Source organism: Nannobrachium achirus (genome assembly GCF_963921795.1).
Source record: "Nannobrachium achirus genome assembly, chromosome: 4".
Taxonomy (NCBI): Eukaryota; Metazoa; Chordata; class Actinopteri; order Myctophiformes; family Myctophidae; genus Nannobrachium; species Nannobrachium achirus.
The window spans coordinates 37,071,212-37,097,142 of NC_137813.1; the positions used below are offsets into that span (position 1 = coordinate 37,071,212).

At 41.2% G+C, this 25,931-nt stretch overlaps 1 protein-coding gene across 1 annotated transcript; it reads left to right on the top strand.

Annotated features, from left to right (window-relative positions):
* Positions 1 to 530: 530 nt before the first annotated feature.
* On the top strand, positions 531 to 12,558 carry ppp1caa (protein phosphatase 1, catalytic subunit, alpha isozyme a). Its single transcript, XM_080724251.1, has 8 exons — positions 531 to 668; positions 935 to 1,043; positions 8,981 to 9,112; positions 9,485 to 9,715; positions 9,818 to 9,922; positions 10,157 to 10,380; positions 11,493 to 11,627; positions 12,093 to 12,558. The coding sequence occupies exons 2-8, from the start codon at positions 989 to 991 to the stop codon at positions 12,207 to 12,209; spliced, it is 999 nt and encodes a 332-aa protein (XP_080580377.1). The 5' UTR covers positions 531 to 668; positions 935 to 988; the 3' UTR covers positions 12,210 to 12,558.
* The last annotated feature ends 13,373 nt before the right edge of the window (positions 12,559 to 25,931 follow it).

Consider the following 25,931-nt stretch of genomic DNA (forward strand, 5'->3'; position numbering starts at 1 on the left):
AAAAAAATGGTCATTGCAATAAGCCACAAGAGGCATGTGGTTGCCTTTTATAACGGCTGAGAGGCGTATATATATATATATATATATATATATATATATATATATATATATATATATATATATATATGTGTGTGTGTGTGTGTGTGTGTGTGTGTGTGTGCCAAATCTGGGTTGGATGTTTCATATCAAAGGTCCTGGAAAAAGTTGTATTTGGCAAACTAAACCCAGGCATAGATGAAGACCAATTTCATTGTGCAATTTCAACTTTGAACACTTGATGTCACTCTTTGGGGATCTCTTCCACAGTCTATGATGATCTGTGTTCGTTCGTTGCCATTGATGTCATCGTGAACGAACGGGGGCGGGGCAGCACTACTGTAAAGACCGATGCAGTGCGTATCCAATCCGGTGCGAGAGTTGGGGGTTTAAAATTGTACAGTGGGCCAATCAGAGTATAGTAAATCTAAATTACTGGGCCGTGAATCAACCTCTTTTCAAGAGTGTAAAATACGGCCCTTGTTGCCCCTTTTAAAGTTCCGTGCTGCTGGGGGAAGATAAGGGGCCTGACTTACGGAGGGAAACGGACTTCATTGAAATTAGAGAGCGAAAGAAAAGAAACTCAGCATCGCAATATTCACCGGAAGCATCGTTGTTCAGCCGAGGACAAGGTCTGCTGGTGTTTAATGTGGCTACATATATATGTTTTTGCGAATAAGGCTGGCTAACTTGCTATGCTAGTTTAGCCGTGTTGCTAGTATTAACCCAGTTGTGTTTCCTAGTTGCTAGTTAGCTTAGCTTCCACCGTCAGCTCATTGATTGCACAAGTCCGCTAACAACACAGCTCTACTGTGAGATGTACTCAATGATACCGGTATGCTGTGAATAACTAACCGACTGTGTCCGTCTTTGTTCGCTTCTGCTCTTACAATCGAAGGTGCTGCATGACATAAAGGTGCCGACTGACTGAGAACGTAAAAAAAAACAGAAAATGGCGGAGCCGGACAAATTAAACATCGACTCCATAATTCAACGTCTCTTGGAAGGTGAGAAGGACTCGCATTTAAACGCTCAAGTGTTCGAGCTATGTAAATAATCTGCGGGTCTTCATGGTGGTTTGGTTTGGTGTGTGTTTCTGTTTCCTGGAGCATTTGGTAAGTCAACGCTAGTCAGCTGAGTTGCATAGTGCTAGAGCCAAGCTCACACACTCTGGACGAGCGTTATCGCTAGTTCTGATGCGGACACAAATGGCTCAAGTTACTTATTTGGGAATTGGGGGAATCGATTTGGCTGTTCGATAGATCTTAATTGATGTCGATCTGCATTTGGTTGATGTACTGAGAAATGTACCCGCAGTGAAGTAGCATGTGTACTGGCCTTACACCACCTTGTTGTGTAGATGGAATACGAGTTTAACTCTACTTCCTAGCCTGCTGCTTTTTATTACCATGAGTTGTAACGACACAGAACATTTGCAATTCATTTAAATTTATTTTGGGGGAAAAGAAAAAAAAGTATCAAATAATATAAAGGGCTTGTTTGATATCAGAACTATGTAGATCTTCTCAAATGATACAAACATGGTTTTAAGTTAAAAAGTTGGTTCAGTGTCTTCTTTTTTTTCTGTCTTTATTTCTTTCTTACTTACTTTCTTATATATACACACGCACACACTTTATTATTATTATTATAGTTTGTTTTATACCTCCATAGCATTATCTATACAGTAGTTTTAAAGTGCATTATACAATCTGTCATTTTAGCAAGTAAATTGCCTTGAGAGCTATGTTCCCGAGCCATGAGGTTAATGGGAAAGGATGCTTTAACTTGTTCCCTGTTTGGTTAAATGGATATTTGTTATTACCTAATTGCTCCACTCTAGATTTATGAAACATTGTTTCTAAAAATGAGCTAGAATGCCTTTTTACTATTCTTGTGTATCACAGTTTAGATTGCCATTAAAATATGGTGAGCGGGATTTGCTTCGTTTAACATTCCCAATCGAATAATTCTTAATAAGTATAATGCCTTAGCTTAGGTTATCACAGAGAAGCATAAATCTCCTCTTGACTTAACAGTATATTTCATATAAAGATCACAGGAACAAGTCTGTGAGCTCCAAACGCTGTAGATTTGGTTTATCATCCTCTGTCCTTGCAGGGCAGGTGCATAGAGCACAGGCACTGCATCCTTCTGTCTATGACTGGTTGCCATAGGAATGCATGTGTGTTTACCTGTGATTCATAAGACTCGGATGGACTTTGATGTGTCTTTGGCAATTATGTTGCATATTTATTACATCTGTATATTGCCTGCCGTTATTCACATGGAAAGTTCTTGTGGAAAGTTAGGTATATATGGTTGCTTTTTAAGTGTGTGTGGCAGGGTTGGGTACTTGGGTATCTTGAATACTTTTGACTAATGCCTTGTATTTGTTTACATTTCTAATGTCCTAATAGTTCGAGTTGTGCTGGTGTAAGTGATTTTGATTATTCACAAATGTGTGTGCAGATAGAACCTCCTGGGAGTTTGACTTTGACTATGGGACCCAGCAGCTGCAGGACTGTGTTTTGTACACAGATTTACTTGGGCCGTGATAAGGTTGTCTGCCAAACTCAGGAGAAAACAAACAGACCCGATAATGGCAGTATTTATATCCTATTATGTAACCTGACCTTTTATATATATATATCATTTTTTTTTGTTACCAGCTTCAAATTGTGGCTTCAGTGGTCTGCATATCTCCGTACAGAAAGATGTAATGTTCATATTTTATTAATTCAACCTATCCACTTCTGAGCAAACATTTATTGAGAGGAAGTCTTTTTATGTAACATTTAGTGACAAAGTTCATTATCGCCTTCAGACTTTACAACAGCTCAGCAAACCCTACTGCCCGTGTTACATCAAACCAATTAAGTGTGTTTGTTTGGATAGTGAGAGGTTTCAATTGGATTAGCTACTAGGAGGGCTCTGTGGACCCTGGGGGTCAGTCTGTGACTCTTGCCAGTAGTATGTCTGAACATGACCTCACATAATCCTGCCCACTACCACAGCACCCAGCATGGGGCAGGGAGATGGGCACCAAACAAACAGTTGGTTCTGCTGCTCCCTACTCCCCTCCAATGGCTTTGCTATTGTGCTGGCCCAACTTTTTCTTTTCTAGCCCGTGCTCAACACAGCGGAAAGCCTTTTGTCTGTGGCCCCCAGCCTCTCTCCCACAGCCCCAATCTAAACTCACGGTTGCCCATCGCCGGCTATGTGACTAACTTTGGAATAAGCTCCGTGATGGCTTAGCTGGTCATAATCCAGGGTTAAAGTGACGAGCACTGCTACAGTATTTATACCTACTTTTAGTTTTCACTGTTGAGGACAATGTTTTTTCTTCACAGTTCACACCCATTGGAGGTTTACTGGTTGTTTAACATTAACCCTTAACACATGTATATAGATTCAATTCACACGTTTTTACTTGCTGTTCTAATCTATTTTGGCATCCCACTTGGCTATGCTTGCTTGGCATTTTCAAGCTATTTGCTTGTGGTTGTGTATTTCAGTGTTGAATAGCTAACCGTTCAATCAATCACACCCCTATGTTTATTATAGAAAGCTTCGCTTGCAGCCAGTAAGATAATAAATGTCACTGGAAAAAATAAATGTCACTGGAACAAATGTATGCTATTCCTTTGCCAACATACATGAAGTAATACAGTATGTGCACTTATGTAATCCCCCGTACAGCTTCTGTTCTGTGCTGCTCATGCATCTTGTTGATTGGTTCTGTAATTGTACAAACAACCCAAGTTCCTAATTCCATCAATTCTTGCACAAGCCACCTACATTCAGGGGCATCATTTTGGGGTCCCAGGGCATTCCCCATTTACTTTTTTGCAGATTAATCAGATTTTAGATCTTTGTTTTTCAATAAAAAAAAAAAACATCTATCTATGATCTCAATCCACGCCCATCCATCTACATGTGAAAGTGAAACGCATGTTGTGGGCACCCTGCACTGCAGTAGACCTTTAGTTATCTTTTATAATTTCTCAAATTATTTAAGCATGCACATGTGTTTGTTGTTGGAAAAACTCCATCAAGCCATATGCTATTCTTAGCACCATAGTAGCCATCTGTCGGTGTCGGCTCTCGTCTCAGGTGCATTCAGCAACTTTTTTTCACACCTTCCACCCCTTGTTTTTTCTTAAATTAAACAGCTAGCCATCAAAATGTCTAATATAATTATATTGTCTATGCTTTTATACAGTACTTACTTGTCTCTAGCAATGATGTTGAATACTATCCGTCCTGTATGTCTGATACAAAATAATCTGAAAGGACACTGTAAACTCAGTCGATGCATCCAGGAGATGTATGCTATTGAAATCATGTTAAAGTTAAAGCGGCCACTCGGTGCCAGCATTTCATCTGTGTGCCACTGCCGACACATCAATCTCTTGTCCATCTAAACAAGCCAAAACACATTCCACATTTTCACTGACTGTATGCCCCGAATAGGGAGATGTGGTTGAACCAAAGTCTGTGGTCAACTCAACTGACTGTTTACAAGAAACTAAACTATTGAAGAGTTTGACTTTGACAGGTGGAAAACGGTGTGAGCCATTATTTTATCTTCATTATATGCATCTATCTCTTCCTATGCAAAATCTAAACAATTTAATCAAACAGTCAATACATTCAAATATAATTTCTCAGCTCTGTATCTAGCCTACATTTATTTGACATTTCTTAAGATTTCTTTTCGAGTTTTTTTTTTCTTTTCTTTTTTTACAACGGCACAATCATTTTTGTCAAACCACAAAATGTATTTGGGACCAACTTAATGTCCCTGGGACCCACAACATCATTGCTCAATTTTCTCATTGTAAATGACAGTGTTGTAAATAACGGTCATTACTCAAAAATGCTACTGTTCAAAAATGTCAACATGAATTTCTGAGTACTGTTTAGTTAAGTTCTGCCTGTTTAAATTTGGAGTCTCCTTTTTTGAGATCTTGAAGCTGTTAGTAAGTGAGGATTTGGTCTGAAGTGGAACTATTAGTAAGTGAAGATTTGTTCTGAATTGGATGCAAGCCTCAAAGGCAACAACTTCGCTTAGTATGAACCTTTCTCGTTTATCATGTATAGCTGGGCATAATCTTTTTCAGACGACATAACGATCATACCACTGATCATGTCAACCTTTCGCCATCTTAGCTAAGCTCAGTGTTTGACATTTTGAGTCCCAGAGAAATTGAGCCCTAATAATGTGTCATTTTTAACAAAGTGAAGCGTTTAACTTGTGTAGAAAATTTACCTGAAAGAAATAAAAGGCTGTAAATAGGCTAGCACCAAAATAAAGACATTGCAAATGTAATACTTCTAATGGCATTTAAATATGTGGCATCTTACACCACTAATACCCAAATTTGGAGATGACTGACATCTCTGATACCGGCACCTGTACTGCGCATGCGCTGCCACCATGGTAACGGCCACATGCAGAAACACTACCCAAATTTGGAGATGACTGACATCACTGATAGGTCTGGTTTCTCCAACATTACTTCCCTCATATACTGTGCACACCCCATAACCCAAACTACACATAATTAGGAACACATAAGTTCGAACGGGCAAGGATACTAGTGTTATTAATTTACAAGAATTACAAGAAATGTCGATTTGTTTCCGATAGTAAAGTATGTCCCATAAAATCAGGTCCGCTCATGGCATTCGTGCCGTGGCACAGACGTGCTGCTCTGGGTTTTATAGTCAAACGTGTGACCAAATACAATCTGGTCAAAATGGCAGTGTCTTTGGAACTTTTTGTTTTGATGTGATTTTGTATAACGTAGAAGAAAGTAGGATGCGGTTATGCGAAATGGCGGCTCCCATGGGTAGATTTTGTTTTTTGTCTTAACATGGAATTAGAGGATGGAACACTGTGCTCCCTATGTAAATGGACCTTGTGTCTCAAAAGGGGATCTGTGGCCTAATGCATATCAAACTATGGGTCCTTGAAGTTTAAAGGGGTGAGAAACACTAGCCTGGCTTGGCCAGACTATAATGCAGCTAACTGCAGGTGGGCTTGCACATCCCCCTTAGATTTACAAGTCCATTCATATGGAGAGTCTACTTTAACACCTGGCCTACTTTAGGTTTCCAGCAGTGACTGTATGTGCATTGTGCGTGTGTCTTCATAGGCTACATGGCTCCATTACTGTGGTAGGTACTTTTTGAGATTCGTTCGATTTTAGTTTCTCTACAGCAGCACAGTATTTTCTATTTTGCTCCATGCACACAGTAGCTACACACATCTAAAAGCGTGTGTGCTTTTGACGTCAATATAATGACCGCCCCCTCCCCCCCCTGAAAGGAAAGCACCACACACACACACACACACACACACACACACACACACACACACACACACACACACACACACACACACACACACACACACACACACATACTGAATAGGTGCATGGTCTATTACTTGGATTACTATTTCTATACATTCAATGAATTTGTGTTGATGTATTACCTTTTCTTCCACCTTGTTATAACATGGGTGGATTGTTTAGCTGTGCTAGGCTAGAGAATCACTGCTCTAATGCCTTCATTATAATTGTTTGGGCTATAGTTCACTGGGAGCCCCATGCTCTGCTTGACTCGCCTCCCGTAGAAGTAGTTAAAAGATTTGCATTGCTGTGTTGCCATCCAACGTGCAAATCTTATCTTTGCAAATAATGCTTAATTTCATGTTTTTGGAAAATACAAACCAGTTTCATATTACAGACGTCGAATAGTTTTTTAGGGACCAACTTGTTTCTTTCCTGTTGTCATCCTTTGCTGAAAGTATGATAAAGAACAGATCTACAAGCTAACGTGTTAAAGTTTATTGAACATTTTCTGGCACAGGATGCAATCCTCTATGCCAGACTCAACACAATATGAAGATTTTAAGATTTTCAAAAGAATATTCACAATTCCCAGCGTACTACCCTGCAGCCCACCCACTCACTCACCCCACAAATACATCCGTAACCCACATACAATACAGTACATAATATTGTAGAATTGTAATGCTTCACATATTGTCAATGCTTCACACCTAATGTGAAGCTTTAAGTTATTGGCAAAGAGACGTACGTAGGCTTGTAGTTCTGTGCTTTTTTGCAAGCGACACCGTTGCGCTGCTGTGTAGAAAGGCATAGAATTGCAACTGATGGAGTGTGCCCTGTATGGTAACGGTGTCTCTGTAAAGCAGGGGTCTTCGACATTTTCAGGCCAAGGAGAGAGAAATGAAGCAGGGACCACCACAACCTTTTCATAGATTAAAACTTGAACCGTCAATACTTGACCTTTCATTCTGTACTTAGTCTGCTCTTTTTCCCCTCTACACCAAACATCTTTGCTGTAAATAGACGATCTACTGTGAGCTTGTAGATCTGCTATATTTGGCTAAAGTTCTCAGAATATGGACACTAGGGTTCAAGTGGTTAATATAAAAAAAAGTTTCTACCACACAAAGATTTAGAGGACCCCCTTTAGTAACTCTGAGGACCCCCTGGGGGTCCCGGACCCCCTGTTGAAGACCCCTGCTGTAAAGGCAGATTGTGTATAGGCCTGTCACAAACTCACAATTATTACATATAATCGCCTATTTGCATTTTTCTTTTTTGATGATGGCAATTATTGTGCATAATCATCATTAACATTTTCAGAAATGGTGGAAATGGCAATGCAACGTGTTGTTGTGAGCTTGCAGATCGTCTATTTCCAGTTCTCCACAATTCCTTTTAATCAAAGTATTGAATTATTAAATATGGCCTATTTTGGCCATAGTGAATTACATATTTTGATTATTGGTACTTGTCCTTGTCAATCATCTCTTGACAACATTATTTTTCATAGCTGTCCTGTGAATATTTGGGTATAAAGCCTAAATGGCAGATTTCTTTTTAAATTAGTATTCCAATGTGCAATGCCAACAATTGCCACAATTAAATTGTTAATCACTATTAGTATTTATTGTCAAGTCAAATGTCATGATTGTGATAGCCCTAGTGGACACATTAATTGTTAACCATCTAATATACTGTAATCATATCAGTAGGTGGACTATAATTATCCAGAAACATGAGGGGGTACAAATTCTTTTATTTTCTGTCAACTCAGTAAAGGGTTCCTTTTAATGGAGGCAAAACTCTGGAATATCAATGCCACTACCACACACACACACGGTTACACTTGAAAGGTTGTTTCATAAATTCATACATACCAAGTGATTGCCTTACATACTCCTTATTGCAGTTTACTTATGACATTGCCTGCTCTTCATAAAGTTTCACTTTCCCACGATTATCTACCACACAAAAACAAAATGGGCTGCTTGTCAAAATCCACGCCAACATGCATGCATGGATGGTTTCCTTTTGATAGCTGAAACTGTGAAAACCAGTGAGTTGACAAACCTGCTACATGCCACAGCTCTTATCTGATAACAGCAATTGAGATACTAATGTAACAGCGGCTGAGCTTAGTTTTGACTTCATTTTCTTAATTGGTTTTATCTTTAAGTTGTTTTTCAAGGTCTTGTGAATTTTGTGTTTGTATTTATTAAACTGTGATAATCCAGCTCAGCTCTTGGCATTTCAACTTTGCTTCTTTGTAAAGATCCTCCTCTTTTGATATACAAATGCTTACTGGCTTCTTTCAAATTGAGCCGTGCTCCTTTTGCAGGCTCTTTGCTATAGTTACTTCAGCAAAACCAATTGAGTGGGGTTGTTGGGTCAGGGTGTGGGGTTCTCTTAGCCTGGGTTTGATCAGCTTCACAAGCAGCCAGACCTTGCACCGATTTCAAGCTAACCACATCAGACTAGTTGCATTGGACTTTCTGAGAGGTGTGGGTGTGGGTGTGGGTGTGGAGCATGGTGTTGTCACTAATAATCACTGCTCTGTCTCTTTGTCCTGCTTCCAGTTAAGGGTTCTCGGCCAGGGAAGAATGTCCAGCTGTCAGAGAATGAGATCCGTGGCCTTTGCCTCAAGTCCCGTGAAATCTTCCTCAGCCAGCCGATCCTGCTTGAACTAGAGGCTCCTCTTAAAATCTGTGGTGAGTTATAATGAACTGGGGTCAATGACTGGAAAATAGCCAGAGAGCCACTCAGATGTGCTACATTCAATGACCTAGAGTTGAATCTGCAGCCTTCATTCCCATTGCCCTACCTGTCACCCTGATTGCATTCCTACTCTCGGTCTCAGAGTAAGAATGCCAGGAGTAGAATTAATGTGTAGTAGAATGTGTAGCCCTTTAAAAATAGGCGCAGTAAACATGAAATGAGAACCTATCCAGGTCTTCAAGGTTGGCAACATACAGTATTTTGACTGTAATTGACAGATCTGTTGCCTGTGTGCCCTAACAATTACTATCCATGCTGTTGTCCATATGGTGTTTAAAATTGTACTTCTCTGCTGCCCCCTACAGGTGATGTCCATGGTCAGTACTATGATCTCCTCCGATTGTTTGAATATGGAGGCTTCCCACCAGAAAGCAATTACCTGTTCTTGGGCGATTATGTGGACAGGGGGAAGCAGTCCCTGGAGACAATCTGCCTGCTGCTTGCCTACAAAGTCAAATATCCAGAGAACTTCTTTCTGCTGCGTGGCAACCACGAATGCGCCTCTATAAACCGTATCTATGGCTTTTATGATGAGTGTAAGTGTAACAGAAACCCTTAGACAAACATGCTTTCCCATTTATGGTTTCATGCCATAATTGTGGCGCCCAGTACTCATCCTCTCCCCCACCTGTTGTTAGGCAAGCGACGGTATAACATCAAGCTGTGGAAGACCTTCACAGACTGCTTCAATTGTTTACCTGTGGCTGCCATTGTAGATGAGAAGATCTTCTGCTGTCATGGAGGTAGGCCTGCCCTGGACATAAATAGTATAATATATATATTTAGTTTTGTTATGGATAAGACTTTTTACCATAAGTAGGGTCTTATGATGATGTTGTTTTTTTATTTTTTGTTTTAAAACCCTGTAGCACTGAGATTTGGAATTATGTATTTGATTAAAACATGTTATGCTTCTAAAAGTATATTCTCAGAATTGTCAGTAAGATGATTGTGTTGTGTCCACATCTTCCTTACAGGCCTCTCACCTGATCTCCAGTCTATGGAGCAGGTACGCAGGGTGATGCGCCCCACAGACGTGCCTGACCAGGGCTTGTTGTGTGACCTGCTGTGGGCTGACCCCGACAAAGATGTCCTGGGCTGGGGAGAGAATGACCGCGGCGTGTCCTTCACATTTGGGGCGGATGTGGTCGCCAAATTTTTGCACAAGCACGACATGGACCTTATATGTAGGGCACATCAGGTAAATGAAACCAGACAGTCTGAAAGCTGGGCTAGCTGTAATGTTAAACTTTGGTAGAACCATGGGTCATCTTTTATCTGTTACGTTTGTGAGGAACCGGTAATACCATTCCATTGACTGTAAGTGCATGGTGAAACGGGTTTCAAAATCACACATAATGAACATGAAGAAATCAGATTCTGACAGTATGTGTAAAACAAGCCCTGGTGCTTTTTTCCTCTCAATTTTGCTTACTGGCGTTGTCACTTGCTTTGTTACAACACAGCTTATTCTGCTGTTCTTGTTTTGAGCTGCCTACCCCAGGTGCACACAGGTACCCGGGGGTCCTGAGGGCTCTGTGTATCCCCATAGGATCCTACTCTTAACAGACCTTCAGGCCGTTCCAATTTTATCCGAGGGACAGGCCTTCATTTTCCCATACACCTGCTGGCCTGAGTCCTTCTGTTTTAATGGAGGTTTTTCCCCAGAGAGGGGAACTCGTGGGCCCTTGTGGGCTTAGGAACTCGTGGGCCCTTGTCTCCCCATAGGATCCCACTCTAACAGAGTGGGATCCTATGGGGAGACACGGAGCCCCTTTGTACCCCAAGGTCAATGGCAACAGCAGGATAAGCTGTTTAACACGGGCAGAGATTTGTCACATTTGTCATAGGCTCAACCCACATACTGTACTTAACTGCACTGCTTAAGTATTGCGACATCATTTGTTTGACACGGGTGAATGTTAACCTGGTGAAATACCAAACTGCCGACGCTGGTGAATGGGAACCTGGTGAATATTTATCACTATGACTAAACCTAGCCCAAACCCTTACCTCTGTAAAACTTTGCCTAAACCTTAGTCGAAATAATGAAATGTAGAAATATCGAGATTTCCCCAAATGCATGTTCTTTACAAATGGGGCACCATTTTAAAGGGAAATATACAGGCCTTCCAACAGTATAAAAGTTTTGGTATAAAAGTTAACTGTTTCAACAGAGAAATGATATACCAAACATGAATTTCAGATTTTTGCATAGAACAAGGTTCAGCGTTGGTTGTATGTTGTGGCCTTTTGTCTGTTTTCCTCCTCATTTCACATGTAATTTACTGTCATGTAATCTCTGTCCTGAAGGTGGTAGAAGATGGTTATGAGTTCTTCGCCAAGAGGCAACTTGTTACACTATTCTCGGCCCCCAACTACTGTGGCGAATTTGACAATGCCGGTGCCATGATGAGTGTAGATGAGACACTCATGTGCTCCTTCCAGGTGGGTAGACAGGCCTCTCATGGCTTTTCACTCTACTGTCTCTTTAAACCTTTGTTTTTAGCTGCCCAGATTTCAAAGCATTTCCTGCCATTTTTCTGGCTGATGAGTGATTCATCATAAAGCCTGTCAGTTTTTTTTTCTTTTTTTTTTTTTGGCCTCATTGTTTTAAATACTGTCCTTCTCAAGAAGTCATAAAAAGAAACTATTTTAGAACCTAGTTACACTGACCTGAATTCTCATGTTTATTTTCGCTGTTAAATTTGATGTCTTGAAGGGCAACATTGATGACTTTTAACCTGAATCCTAGCACAGAAAACATGCTGCCAGCGCAGTGAGAGTGTGAACTTTCATGTCCTCACAATTTAACCAAAATGTCAGTCGCCCATTTGGCTGAAACAAAACATGCAGTCACCCAATCTTCAGATGTTTAAATAAAACAAAACACATCTCCGTCCTGTCTGTCAGATTCTCAAGCCAGCAGATAAGAAGTTGTATTCTTATGGTGGCGGAGGTGGAATGGGATCCGGGAGACCAGTCACCCCACCTCGAAATTCAGCCAAGGGCGCCAAGGCCAAGAAATAACAGCCGCTGCTGGATCCTATTCCCAGAACCAGCCAGCCCTGTCGCTTCAACAACACTCTTCCTCTACCTCCCTACTTGTTTCTCCCTCTTCACAAAACAAAGCGACAAAGCAAACAGTATCCAGGGTTCAGTTCTGCTTTTTTGTTTTTCTCTAAAAACTATTTTTACCCGTTTGTGTGTCTGAATGTGTGCGTGTATGTGTATCTGTGTGAACCAGAGAAAATGACAGTGATGGGAGTTCGTTGTATACAGCGTGTATGTTTTCTCCTGTACCCCCTGCTGTTACTCTGTCACTTTGTAGATTAAATGAGTCCTACGCCCTCAGTGATAAATGCTCACCTGGGGCAAGTGTGGGTGGGAGGGAAAGGGGGAGGAAGAGAGAACGGAGCCTTTACTGTTTATGTTAAGGTCCTGCACTGTTTAATGCTAAACACAAGCTTTTGTACATCCTGTTTGAGAGGTGTGTATGTGGGTGGGTTGGGTGGTAGAGAGGGAGGGTTTGGGTGGTCGGGTCGGGGTGAAGTTGCACAGTGAAATGGTAAAACCAGATTTTATACTTATTCGCACGAGGGTGTCGTGTGTCGAACATGGCAGATCTGTAAGCTCAATGCATCTCTCTGCAACGTTTTGAGCTTGTAGATCTGTTATTTTTGGTGCTTGGTCACAGGCATGCAACTAAGTAAACTGCCCACAAAAAGTTTGAAATTTTAACTTTGGTTGATTATTTTTCACCCTTTAATTATACCAATTGGTATTATTATTCTTTAAATAATTTTTATCGTTGATAATTATTCCCCTTTACGACAAGGCACAGCTTGTAAGGATCGGGCATTCGTGGAATGAGCAACACAGCTAAACGTGTGGGTAGGACCCCAATTTCTTTTGCCAAAATCCCGCAATAGGCGTCTGTTAGTAATCGCTGTCATTTTGAGCGACCTGCCAGCACAAATCTGCTGGCAGAGCATGGGTTCTGTAAGTTTGTTGAGTTGAGTTTGTGTATGCTCCAAGCAGCAACACTGCCCCCATGGAAAGGTGCCACGTTTGTCCCTTCAGGATAATGGGGCAAGTGGAGCTGATGTGCCGTTACTCAGAGACTGGTACAACACATTTCCAAACTTAGGACCAAGTTCCGTGAGACTGGTGAAGTCACAGACAGACCGTGAAGGGGCCGTACCAGGGAGACAACACCCCAAGAAGACAGTTCCTCACCCCTTCCTCACTGAGGAACCATAGGCAAGATTTGCACAACTGTACCTCAAGACAGATGTCAAAGTTGCAGGACCCATGTTCAGTTGCCAGTCACACACCTGCCAGCACTTGAAGCTCAAAATGAGAGCGACTCCACGAGAATGCCAACAGAACAATATTGCAGGGGATTTGGGGCAAAAACAATGGGGACTTGCTTTGTTGCTCATTTCATAAATGCTTGAGCCTTACAAACTGTACCTTGTTGTAATGGTGACTAATCGTCGATAAAAATATATAAAATACAATACCAATTTTATTAAAGTTGAGAAATAATCGACCAAAGTTAAGTTTACAAACTTTTTGTGGGCACTTACCAGGCGTAACGGCACATACTGTACCACACACTGAGCCCAGGTGGATATGTGCAGATGGATTCTTAAACTATACGGATTCACCTCAAGCTATAAACTTTTTTTCCCCTTTGAAAACCAAGGAATTGAAAATACAATCATGGAAGTGGGATGGTTTTTCTTTTCTGAAATTTCTTTTTTTGTTTTTTTGTAGATGCATAAAACAAAGGGTTTGAATTTTGCGTTTTTAGTCTTATCTGGAAGTCGAATAAAGAGAACCATTTATTTGAAATGTGCCACCGTACTGTCCACTGTGTGTTTACCATTGGCTTGTCATGTTCATGTATTCTCAAGTCTTTTCCATGCATATTGTCTGTGCTTGTCTGAATATACAGTAATATTACATCATATAAAAAGAAAACTTTTAAAAGAGCCATCTAGCAAAATATTCAAATCTAGTTTAAATGGGCAATGACCTCATTACAACTTTTAAATCTTATGTTGTATTGTCGTCATTTCTATATCTATAGAGATATAGGGAGATGTGGAATGGGGTGACAGATGGGAGGGATGACAATTGAATGCAAGTCTGAAATCTTGACATGGTCATTGAATCATCTGGGTGCCCCCATCTGTACTTTTATTCGTGTATGTGCCATTTCACATCTGGCTTCAGTGTGCTGAAAGGAGACCGAGTAGGGACTGACAGTGTTGGCCTCTAGAGAGGGCAAGAACCAAAGTTTGCCTTTTGGTATTGTAAAATAAATTGGATTGGATGTTTCTTCAATACCTGAAAAGCTACCCTTTTCACATTTGACAGCTTTTTGGCCTTTTGAAGGCCTATATATGAATTGAAGCCATAGATTCTACAATGGAGTCTTAAGTGAGTGATTCTACTCATTGATCTACTGGGCAGTTTACTAAAAGTATAAGATAAATATTCTGTATAGCCCCTAAAACAGATTGAAAATGCACATGGTTAATACAATCTACATGTATAACGGCATAAACATTTGACATGTTAAATTTATTTTTATATCTAAATGGCCCTATCGTATACTCAAAATGCCTTATACATAGTATGGCTTTTTCAGCTATTCATATACTGTATAGAACCTGTCTTGGTTCAAAATGAAGTCCTTCAGTCTCAATTCAGACTGCAGTCATTCTTCTCTGACTATAACCGAACCTATCCTACTCTGCCTCCTAACTTTGTGCACTGCTTTGACAGCTTGGAAAATTGAGAAATCTTTGCCAAACAGGACTACAGTCAAGTACACCTCAGTTTGGTATATGGACCAAGAATAAGACCATAAACTAAATATGTATGTATAAATTAGGCTTAATGCAGACCAATAAAAATAATTTATGGTCGACACTAATAAGCAAATGATGGTACATCTGCATCTCTTTGTCCTCTTCCAGATTGTTTGATTGGATGACAAAACATTTTTTAAACACTGTAATCCCGCAAAAGTAAACGGATTGCTGGTCAATTGTTGTAATACAGTGTGTGTGTGTGTGTGTGTGTATATATATTAGGGATGGGTATCGTTCACCTTTGAATCGATACGATACCTGTTTCGATACCTGGGAATCGATACAATACCCTTTTCGATACTTTTTATTTAAGTTCAGCTGCTCTACCGCAGCTACAGAGGTGATGATGATCACACAGTGTGGCGGAGCGGAGAGTATAGACATTGGATAATCATCATAATAAACATTATAGGCTATTGTCGGCTATTTTCCACAGTAACAGCCTACTAAATCAGTCATTGAACTCTCAGTAGCCCAACTGTTACAGATGCGACCGGCCAGGGGTGCGTTCCAGAGTATCGAAACGAGGTATTGTTCGTTTTTACGTGAACCGATACCCGATAGTATCGACGTCAAATCGATTCCATTAAAAGTATCGCAGACAATACCCATCCCTAATATATATATATATTTATATATATATATATATATATATATTTATATATATATATAGTTAACATCATTTGGGAGGCCTATCCCATGAATAGTATTTGATACAGGGTATTGTACAGAGTATGTTCTTAAAAGGTTGCTTGTGTGTGACATGAAACCCTTTTCCAATTCCATCATGTTTTACCCTAAGTTTTGGAGAGAATTAAATTCAGAAAGATTAAAATTGCGTTTTATAATTGTTAAAAGGCCAATGATGCTTGTTGACTACAATATTATTTTATCTCATTTCTAGTAGCCTCTAATTCAGTATAGGCCTATGTATAACGAACCACGTGATAAAAGTGCATTTATCTTTGGTTTGAGCCTGTAAATAAATAAATGATCTCTGAACACATGTGAACAAGAAGTACTTCACCACAAGCTGTTATAACAAGACTATTTTTGTACAGTATTTCAGGGTCTTAAGTATAGGTTATAAGAGGTAAATAAATGTCATGTCGGTTGTTGCTCTGTTCCACTTGCGTGTCAGGAGTCTTCACCTCACTGTTAAAGTGAACAATTGTGCAACCTCATTTCTCCAAACAGATGGAAGCAAAGCAAGAAATAATATTGGTCAACGGGAAGCATTTGCTGACAGTACATACTTCAGTAGAGTAGGGAAATTGGAATGGCTTTCCTCCATCCTACCATCTGACAAATCGTCAAGATTTTCAACATGGTACCTCAGTTACCACATGTAGGTCTGTGTTTTTCTATCAAATTTGCTCCATACAGGCAACTGACATTTTTATTTGATGTGTAAAGATTTAACTGTTCAATGCGTGTGTGTGTGTGTGTGCGTGTGTGCGTGTGTGTGTGTGTGTGTGTGTGTGTGATATACACTCACACAATGCTTAGGGAGATGGGAATTATAGTGGTGAGCAGCCAAAAAAAACATCATGATAATCCTTCATGCAAGAGAACTGAGTATAGAATAGAATTAAGGGCTGTCCATACTTCAACCGAAACTGAAGATTTCGGTCAAAAGGTCCTTTTCGACCATAAAATTATACGTCGACCGAAATGTTCGGTGAGTTGTGTTTTCCGACGTGCAAATTTACGAACTCTCATTCGGTCTAATGCTTTTCAGAAGTCCCGAGGAACATCATTTTATGGTCGAAAAGGACCTTTTGACTGAAATCTTCGGTTTCGGTAGAAGTATGGACAGCCCTTTAGAATTTAATTGATCCAGGAAATGGAATCACGTCACAGTTCAGATATGCAATAGCCTATACAGCTTTTGCAGCATGTTTTTCAAAGAGTGCATAGCCTAATTGTACCTTTTTCCTCTTTTTAACTATAGCCTAAATGTTATAAAGGTCACTTTAGTTTTAAGTAGCTATAGCCTACTGATAGTGAATACAGTATGTTGACAAAGAGTTATTGAGAGTTGGGGGGAAAAGGCCACTGATAATATTTCAGAGAGACAGTCTACCAAATACTATATTATGCGTTTTATACACAAGCATTTAAACTCAATGACAATGTAAAGCAATTAAAAAGCTCCTGTTATAGAACAATATTGTTAAACTACACCATAGGATATACAGGTATACATGTTTGAAATAAGCCTATTAAAAACTGTTTCACCTCCATTTCCATGGCTGAGCTGTAAAATCTTCTGCTTGCCTTTCATAATTGTTAAGCATTGTTATAATTGTTATCATTATTTATTATTATTATTATTATTACTACAACTAGATATCTATTCTTTCATGTCTTTTTTGCATATTGTTTGCTGTAAAGATTATGCAAGCTCATTTGTTACTGTAGGACAATTTTGACCAAACAGTGATGTTTTTGCACAATGTGCTGACTCTAAGAGATTAAATATTAGATTAATCAAAACTATAAGGAAATAATACTGGTTTGTGTGTCATGTCATCTGTTTTTGTTATGATTAGGTGAAGCAAGTCATATTGTCTTATTTTGGGTTGTGATTTGGATTGGATTACTATAATGGGGATTCTTGGTCACTGGAAAGTGAGGTGGATCTAAGTAGATATACAGTATAGATCAATAGTTTAAAAGGAAGATGGGGTCAAGGTTAGGTTTTTTTAATAATGGGCTGGACCACAGCATGTTTAAAATATAAACTTGAGCTAAGACAGCTGTTGATAATTGACAGGCCGCTAGGACCCAACATGTCAAAGGCCTCTTTGAGTATATGTGAAGGGACAATAGAAAAGGGTACAGGTTGTGGGTTTCATGAGAACCTATGTCCAGAAGATGAGGGAGAGACACTGGCTCGAACTGGCATAGGACAGCACTAGACACATGCACAGGGGGTGTAAAATGGACTGGTTACATGCAGATACTTAAATATGTGTTCTAATATATCGGTTACCTTTCTAACAAAGAATGAGAGAAACTATTTACAAGACAACTGGTCAGGGATGTCTGGCTGCTATTATAAAAACAGATATTCTTAAAGAAAAACCATCAAACCCATTTCGTGGCACACCATTTTCCACAGTGGGCATGGTATTTGTGCAAATGGACAGCTATTCATTTTCAAATAGGAAAGCCTTTATAATGTACAACATGTTGGCTGTTGTAAATCCATTGCTGACCATGATAAACAAATGTGCTTTTTGTCTGAGAAGTACTAGGGTTACACAGTGATTCCAGGAAGCCATTCTTTAACATATATTTCAGTAGAAGCTAAGCTATGAAAATCTTGAAAACCTGCTTGAGATGGGTAATCCATCACATTCACTTGCACATTGTTTACACATCGTTTTTTTCTTGTGTCATGTCTTGTAAATTACTATTGTCCTATGTGCCTGTCTACTGTATGTACCTTTTTATTTGATTTAAGAAGAGTGGTAGCTGATCTGCCCAAGAAGCCAAACTTCTACTCAGCAAACCATGGCCTTCCAGAGTCAGACCCTTTCTTTGGGCATCCGCTGCCAGCTCAGCATACTGAAGCCTCTTGCAATCGTAGGCCTCGCCCAGCATCCTCCCAGGGCACAGTGAGCTCTATGACCTATAAGCTTCGAATTGAAGGGACCAAAGAACAAGATCTGGCCTGAGGGTGCAGGATCATAGGAGGATGGGAGGAAAGTGGATGCAGGGCGGTGATGACCCTACTCTCCAGCAAAGCTGCCAGCCTGCCAGACACTTCAGCACCTGATTGTGCCGCCAGGTGTACCGGCCTTGTGTAAGACTTGTCTTGCAGCCGACAATTCAAGTGTGGTGGAGTTGGACTGAGGGGACACGTAGCTGCTTCTCCGTACCATTAATTGGCTGAGGTTCTATGTTACATCATGTGGCTTGTAGGACTTTGGCTTGTGTGTAGCTGCAGCTGGAGTGCACTTCCCCCTGGTTGCAAGGGTGGGAGCAGTTTTAGCTACAGTACAAAGAGGTCTCAGGATTCTGTCAACATCATCTCCAGCCTTGAATTTGGTGTTTCATGTAGGCTGGACAGAGGAAGCTCCAGGATGCCTTTCCCATACAGCCATGGGCGTCACACCAAATTCTGGGCCCTGGGTACAAGGATTCACTGTGGGCCCCCCATGAATGTTAACTATTGAAAAATAGCAGATATACAAGCTCACAGTGCGGCACCGGAGTGCCGCGCTGCAAGCTTGTAGATCTGCTATTTTTGAAAAATTGTGAAAATGTGTGCAAGAAACCTGTTTCCATGTCAGTGATGCTCAAAATTTTTCATATATCTCAAAATATTTAGTTCCAGGGACACCCCAGAAGCAAAATTTTAGTTACAAATGTTCGCTTAAAAAATACATATATTCAAAGATTTGCACACATTTTCACGACTTTTCAAAAATAGCAGATCTACAAGCTCGCAGCGCGGCACTCGGTGCCGTGCTGTGAGCTTGTATATCTGCTATTTTTCAATAGCTAAAGTTACTAGGGCCCCTCCACCTTGGGCCCTAGTAACTCAGTCCCACTTTCCTACCCCTTGTGACGCCCCTGCATACAGCCCTATAGACTGTTGGAGGCAGACCTTACTCCTTACCTAGCTATTTCCTGACAAAGGAGCTGACCAACCTGACCTCTCAAGCTTGTCAACCTTTGAGATCGGCACCTCGTAGATCAGGGGTGGGCAACTTTGATGATGGTGAACCGAGGGCCACTATATTTCCACGCTCACTCCAGAGAGCCACATTACATACTGTCAGGCAGAAACCTCTTATCTCACACAAAAGTAGCCGATCTACAAGCTCAAAACGCGTCACACTGCGATGTGTTTTGAGCTTGTAGATCTGCTGTTTTTGCTATTTTTGAATTGGAATCCTGAATAATGTTTTGCTATTTTTGAATTGGAATCCTATTAAAGTATAAGTTTAATTTAATTTCAAATGCATTTAGTTATGTATACTTTACAAACTTAAATACAAATACATTGGACATAAAAAATACATTAAAATCTTAATATCATTAACTAGTCATTAAACTATTGTAGACTGAAGTCTCATTCCCTGCCAGGCCCGATAGTCCCGAGATTATTCCAATGTCTTTCCCCGCCAGGCCCGATAGTCCCGAGAATTAAAAAAAAAAAAAAAAAAAAAAAATTTTTTTTTCAAAAATTCTTTTTTTCAAAAAAAAATTTTGACCCCCAAAAATGGAGTAGGCATGATAGCAATCGCGAAATTGCATGTTTAACCCCCATAGCAACCCCATCTTTCAAGCATGGCAGCCATTTTGGCAGCCATCTTTGTTAAACATAGTGGCTGTTATCTCATGAATGCCTGAACGGATTTCCATTCGGATTTTTTTGTTTGAAAGCTGTGAGCAATGTGGACACACGTGGTGCATTATCTAGGCATGGGTGTGCATGATCCGTGCACACCCAATTACATGGAAGTCTATGGAGACGAATGGCAGGTGGGAGTACGGAGGTATGTTAAAATGGCGGTCAATGTGTTAAAGCAGGTCATGTTTGCATTTTTTGGAATTGTCACAGATAAATATATCAGAATGCAGGCTTTGACTTGGTGCCATATCATGCTCAAATGCTCCACAGTACAACTGGGAAAGCCTGGAATCCCTGCTTTATGCACTAAATAATTAGAGGTGCCAACTTGCGCCTTGTACACTCTTTTTCCAATTGTGGCTGGTATTTTGCGCCACTTTCAGAAGAAAATGACAAGTGCGACCAGCAGAGAGTGCAAGTGGGGTGACGATAGCTGTCAGTGGGTATGTGGCACCTCTTGCACCTCGACAGCTTGTATCAAGTCCAGTCTAGTTGGTTGGTGGTGACGTAAATGAGAACGCTGCTCCCTCATTGGCTAAAGGCCCAACCAACTAGACTGGACTCTGTTGAGGTGCCAACTTGCGGCTTGTGCTCTTGTAGCCAATGGCCTAGGGTGATCGATGCTGTCTGTATCTGGGTGGCTGCTGTCTGACTGTATGTATGTGACCGACAGTACAAAGACAGGGCCTTTAGCCAATGAGGGAGAGGCGTTCTCAGTGATGTCACCACCAAGTGCGACCTCATATAAATAACCTGCCTTTGTACTGTTGGTCACATACATACAGGCAGCACCCTTTGTACTGTCAGCCAGCCAGATATAGACAGCACCGATCACCCTACTTGCACGCTCTGCTGGCGCAAGTAACAAGATATGGCCACATACATACCCACCCAAAGACAGAGCTCATCACCCTACTTGCACGCTTCTGAAGGTGTCATAAATGTATACCTGCACTATAGGTGTATGACCATGGTTGTAGGTAGATTCATGCCTACATGTATCTACCTAGTCCCAAAGCTACAGGCTAACTCAGGAGAAGGGCCTGTAGTAACCCCAACAGGCCCGAGGGGAAGGCTGAGAAACCAAGGCCTGCGAATCTGTGAAACTGCAGTGACATTCGATAATGAAGTTAATGAAGTAAATATAGCCATCTCGTGTGAGAAACCCCAATAGAATGTGGAGGCTTGACCTCTGGAGATCAAGTGGCCAAACGCCCAGAAGCTCCCTCATCTTGCCTATGGCTGGGAGGACAATGAGACCGATCTTCACAAAACCTTTAGCTAATCTAATGAGTGGCTCTGAAATAGCACTGCAATATCGCCATGGGAGGATGAGATCATTCTATGGGGAGGCGTGGGTTAGGCCCCAAAAATGTAAGGTGTGGCCTACTTACTGTAAATTGGGCGCCCAAGGGTGAGCCCTGCTCTTCTCTGCTAAGCTCCTTCTTGTGTTATTGGTAAGAGCTTGCTTATTATTAGTGTGGTTGCTGTAGGCTGTAGGGTTTATTAATATTATTATTTTCTTCCTGGATATACAATCCAGACTATAAAAAGTCCTGCATTGAGTTCAGTGGGGGAGTGGTGCTAGCTCAAGGATTGGTCGAGCTTCACATGACTGTTAGCTTGCTGCAGAATATAGTCATGGGCTCATGGCAACCACACATGCAATTTCCAGTTGCATCTTTCTAGTTCTATACCATCACTGTATTTCAATGTATTCTGGACAATACAATGCATCTATTCTACATTCTACAGTATATATACTGTGTGATTGAATCTATGTGTCTGGTGTATTTCTATGTGTTCCACTGCACTACGAGACCTCCACCAGGATCAATAGGTGCAACTTTCAGTACCTAATTACATTCAGTTGAGGTTTTCCAAAGTGAAAGGGACTGAATACTTCTGCAAAGGGAATATTACATTTTCATAATATAATAATAATTATATATTTATATATATTTAGGTATTTATTTATTTATTCATTCATTTATTTAGTGATATAAAACTCATGTTACTTAGTAGGCTAATTCTAATTCATTACATGTATAATTGTTGTAATGAAATGTACTTTTCTATATAACATAATAATAACCTATTCATGTATTCATTGTTATCGAGTGAAATAAAATAAGTGAGTTGGGTTTAACAATTTTGACACTGTGTGTATGCAAGTCACATTCTCAAGGGTCTGATCATAGAATCGACCCTAGTGTGTGTGTGTGTGTGTGTGTGTGTGTGTGTGTGTGTGTGTGTGTGTTTGTGTGTTTGTGTGTGTGTGTGTGTGTGTGTGTGTGTGTGTGTGTGTGTGTGTGCGCGCGCGTGTGGTCGCGCGCGTACGTGTGTGTGTCTTTGTGGAGGGGTGTTAGCATGGTCGGATTGGGACTGCATGCGAGCGCGCGGAGCGCGATCATTTTTTTTTTGCATTATTTATTAATATAAACAGTAACAAACACCTATTTTCCCCATCTACTTTCATTTAAATGAGTGGTGGGAGTTTCAATATATGCAACTGCTCCTGTCAGGGCTTGATTAACCCTGTGTGGTGCCCCAGGGTGACCTCAAATCCAGAGTCTCCAGGTGGCCAGTCCGAGCCTGGGTGTTAATTGTCTGTTCAATTAAAAACTGGTGTGACGCAGTTACAAGATGACGCACTGCCTTCAAACTCAAATGATTATTCATACATTAAAATCAGAAGAAATTAGAAATATTAATGTCTGACATCCACAGTTTAGCGGTTTTATAACTGCTTTCCAATGTAATAGTAAATGATCAGATTGAAAGTGTTTTTCTGGCTTTTGGTTGAACACTTTTGCAAGGCACTGTAGCCTTAGCCTAGCTGCAGCTAGACATCCCCACACATGTTAAAACAAGGAGGGGATCTATACTGCAGTTAGTTAGCTGCATTAGTATGGCCCCAGGCTACTGTAGCCTATACTGTATGCAGTGCATGATGATACATTCTCATTAGGGCAGACCTCCTAACAGCCTGATCCTAGAACCCACCCAGCCCCTGGGGTGGGTTCTACTCTCTCACTGTGTGTGTGTGTGTGTGTGTGTGTGTGTGTGTGTGTGTGTGTGTGTGCGTGCGTGCGTGCGAGTGTGTCGTGATCATAAAATCGCCCCCTGGTGTGGGTGGGTGTCTGTGTGAGTGTGAGTGTGTGTATGTGTGTGTGTGTGTGTGTGTGTGTGTGTGTGTGTGTGTGTGTGTTGTGTGTGTGTGTGTGTGTGTGTGTGTGTGTGTGTGTGTGTGTGTGTGTGCATCTCCTCACATATCTGTGTCTTTCTAGCTTGTGTGTGGGGTGGTTTGCGCACTCCATGACCCCTAGAGCTATGTCGTAGGGTCACCTGTGCCCAATCTCTCGAGACAGAGTCAATGATGGCTAGGAAGAGAGAGACAGACCGAGTGGGCGTCGCCCTTTCTTTGATGATGGGTTCCCAGATTGCCCGTGCCGAACAGGTCGAAGGGTAGCCCATGGGGTGGGTTCTACTCTCTCACTCTGTGTGTGTGTGTGCGTGCGTGCGTGCATGCGTGTGTGTGTCCTGATCATAAAATCGCCCCCCCGGTGTGGGTGGGTGTCTGTGTGTGTGTGTGTGTGTGTGTGTGTGTGTGTGTGTGTGTGTGTGTGTGTGTGTGTGTGTGTGTGTGTGTGTGTGTGTGTGTGTGTGTGGATGCATCTCCACACATCTTTGTGTCTTTCTAGCTTGTTTGTGGGGTGGTTTGCGAGTGTCTCCATGACGCCTACAGCTATGTCTGGTAGGGTCACCTGTGCCGAACAGGTCGAAGGGTGAGAGACCACCTGGAAAACACATTATTACAGAAACCAGAAGCAGAGCAAGACCATATCACCAGAAGGGAAAAGAAGAAATGGAATACCAAAGACCACCTGGAGAGGTACTGTCGAGAAAGAAAGAAAAGAAGCAGAATGGACATCATGGTCTGAAGTGAGGACTGCAGCAGCTGACCGTGAGAAGTGGAAGCGCTCTGTGAGGCCTATGTACCACAAGGCACGAAGTGGATAGGTAACAGGTAACAGTTTGTGTGTAAAACTCATGTTAGGCTACTGTGTGTGTGTGTGTGTGTGTGTGTGTGTGTGTGTGTGTGTGTGTGTGTGTGTGTGTGTGTGTGTGTGTGTGTGTGTGTGTGTGTGTGTGTGTGTGACTGTGTGTGTGTGTGTGTGTGTGTGTGTGTGTGTGTGTGTGTGTGTGTGACTGTGTGCGTGCGTGCGTGTGTGTGTGTCTCACCTATTCAGACTTCACATAGGCCCACTTACTGTAGCACTCGCCTTCCCCAATGACCAATAGGGTGACCAGATCCAAACTGTTGATTTGAGGGACAGAAGTACCACTTGTGTGGGACAATGTGGGACGGGCGGGCATGGAGTTAATAGCAAATTATTACTTAAGTTGCTAATAAATGCTTATGCTTTGATGTCATATTCGACCATAGCCCTAATACTGCCTATTAATTGTTATTTACCCCCCTATAGGGGATATTTCTCTTGTTATTTTAATAACAGTCTTAAAAACATATCTTGCAGGTAAAAGAGACAATGAGAGATTTACATTACAATGGAATGCCCTATAACATTAATATACCCTGTAGTAGTCCAGTGTGGTCCAGTCTAGCTTGCTGTGAGCTCATGTTAAAGAGCTTCAGCAACAATCAGCGCACCTATATCAACACCTGCCAGTCACAATGTGGGACAGAGTCTCAATTTGGGGGATGCCTGAAAAGTCATGGAAATGTGGGACTGTCCCTCGCAAAGGGGGACATCTGGTCACCCTAATGACCAACCAACCATACATGAAAGCTAGATAGCATTTTCATTTTTAGGTTTTTATAAAAAGTGGGTGCTCGGTCTGCCTAAGTTTTTTCTAGATTGATATTTGATGTATTGATGTTGATGTATTGCTGTATTAGCTTGTTATTGTTTTGATGGATTAAGAGCGTCTGCTAAATGCCTAAATTGTGTGTGTGTGTGTGTGTGTGTGTGTGTGTGTGTGTGCGTGCGTGCGTGCGTGCGTGCGTGCGTGCGTGCGTGCGTGCGTGCGTGCGTGCTGTAGCCTACTACTTTGTGTTGTTTCACAACAATCATTTTCCTATCCCTCTTTCTATCTATCGTATGATCCACAAAGCCACGACACCCAGATCACTATTACGTAAATGTTCAGCCCACTCAGTCTCGCTCTCCCAAATTCGTCTCCCGACATACGTCATCCATAGTTTCGACAGAGAGGAGAGGCCATGGTATGCAGATGTGGAATACCTGGGCATGACTTATTTGTTCAGCATTTAAATCCAAGACATCCAAGTGACTCATTGTTGTCACGGCTATTTTTGCTTTTTGGGGCGTTTTTCCATATAGCCTGGAGGGTTCCAGTCAGAATTATACATTCATACAATAGTGATAAATCAAGATAGATTTCTACAGGGCACTCGGCATCATGGACCAAATCATTCTGAAAACATACATATTAAGCTCTTACTTC

Bases quoted from the DNA above. Each gene is read 5' to 3' on its own strand.
- ppp1caa (XM_080724251.1), top strand. From the start codon at position 989: ATGGCGGAGCCGGACAAATTAAACATCGACTCCATAATTCAACGTCTC. The intron at 9,716-9,817 runs GTAAGTGTAACA...ACCTGTTGTTAG, and splicing joins CTATGGCTTTTATGATGAGT to GCAAGCGACGGTATAACATC. The intron at 9,923-10,156 runs GTAGGCCTGCCC...TCTTCCTTACAG, and splicing joins GATCTTCTGCTGTCATGGAG to GCCTCTCACCTGATCTCCAG.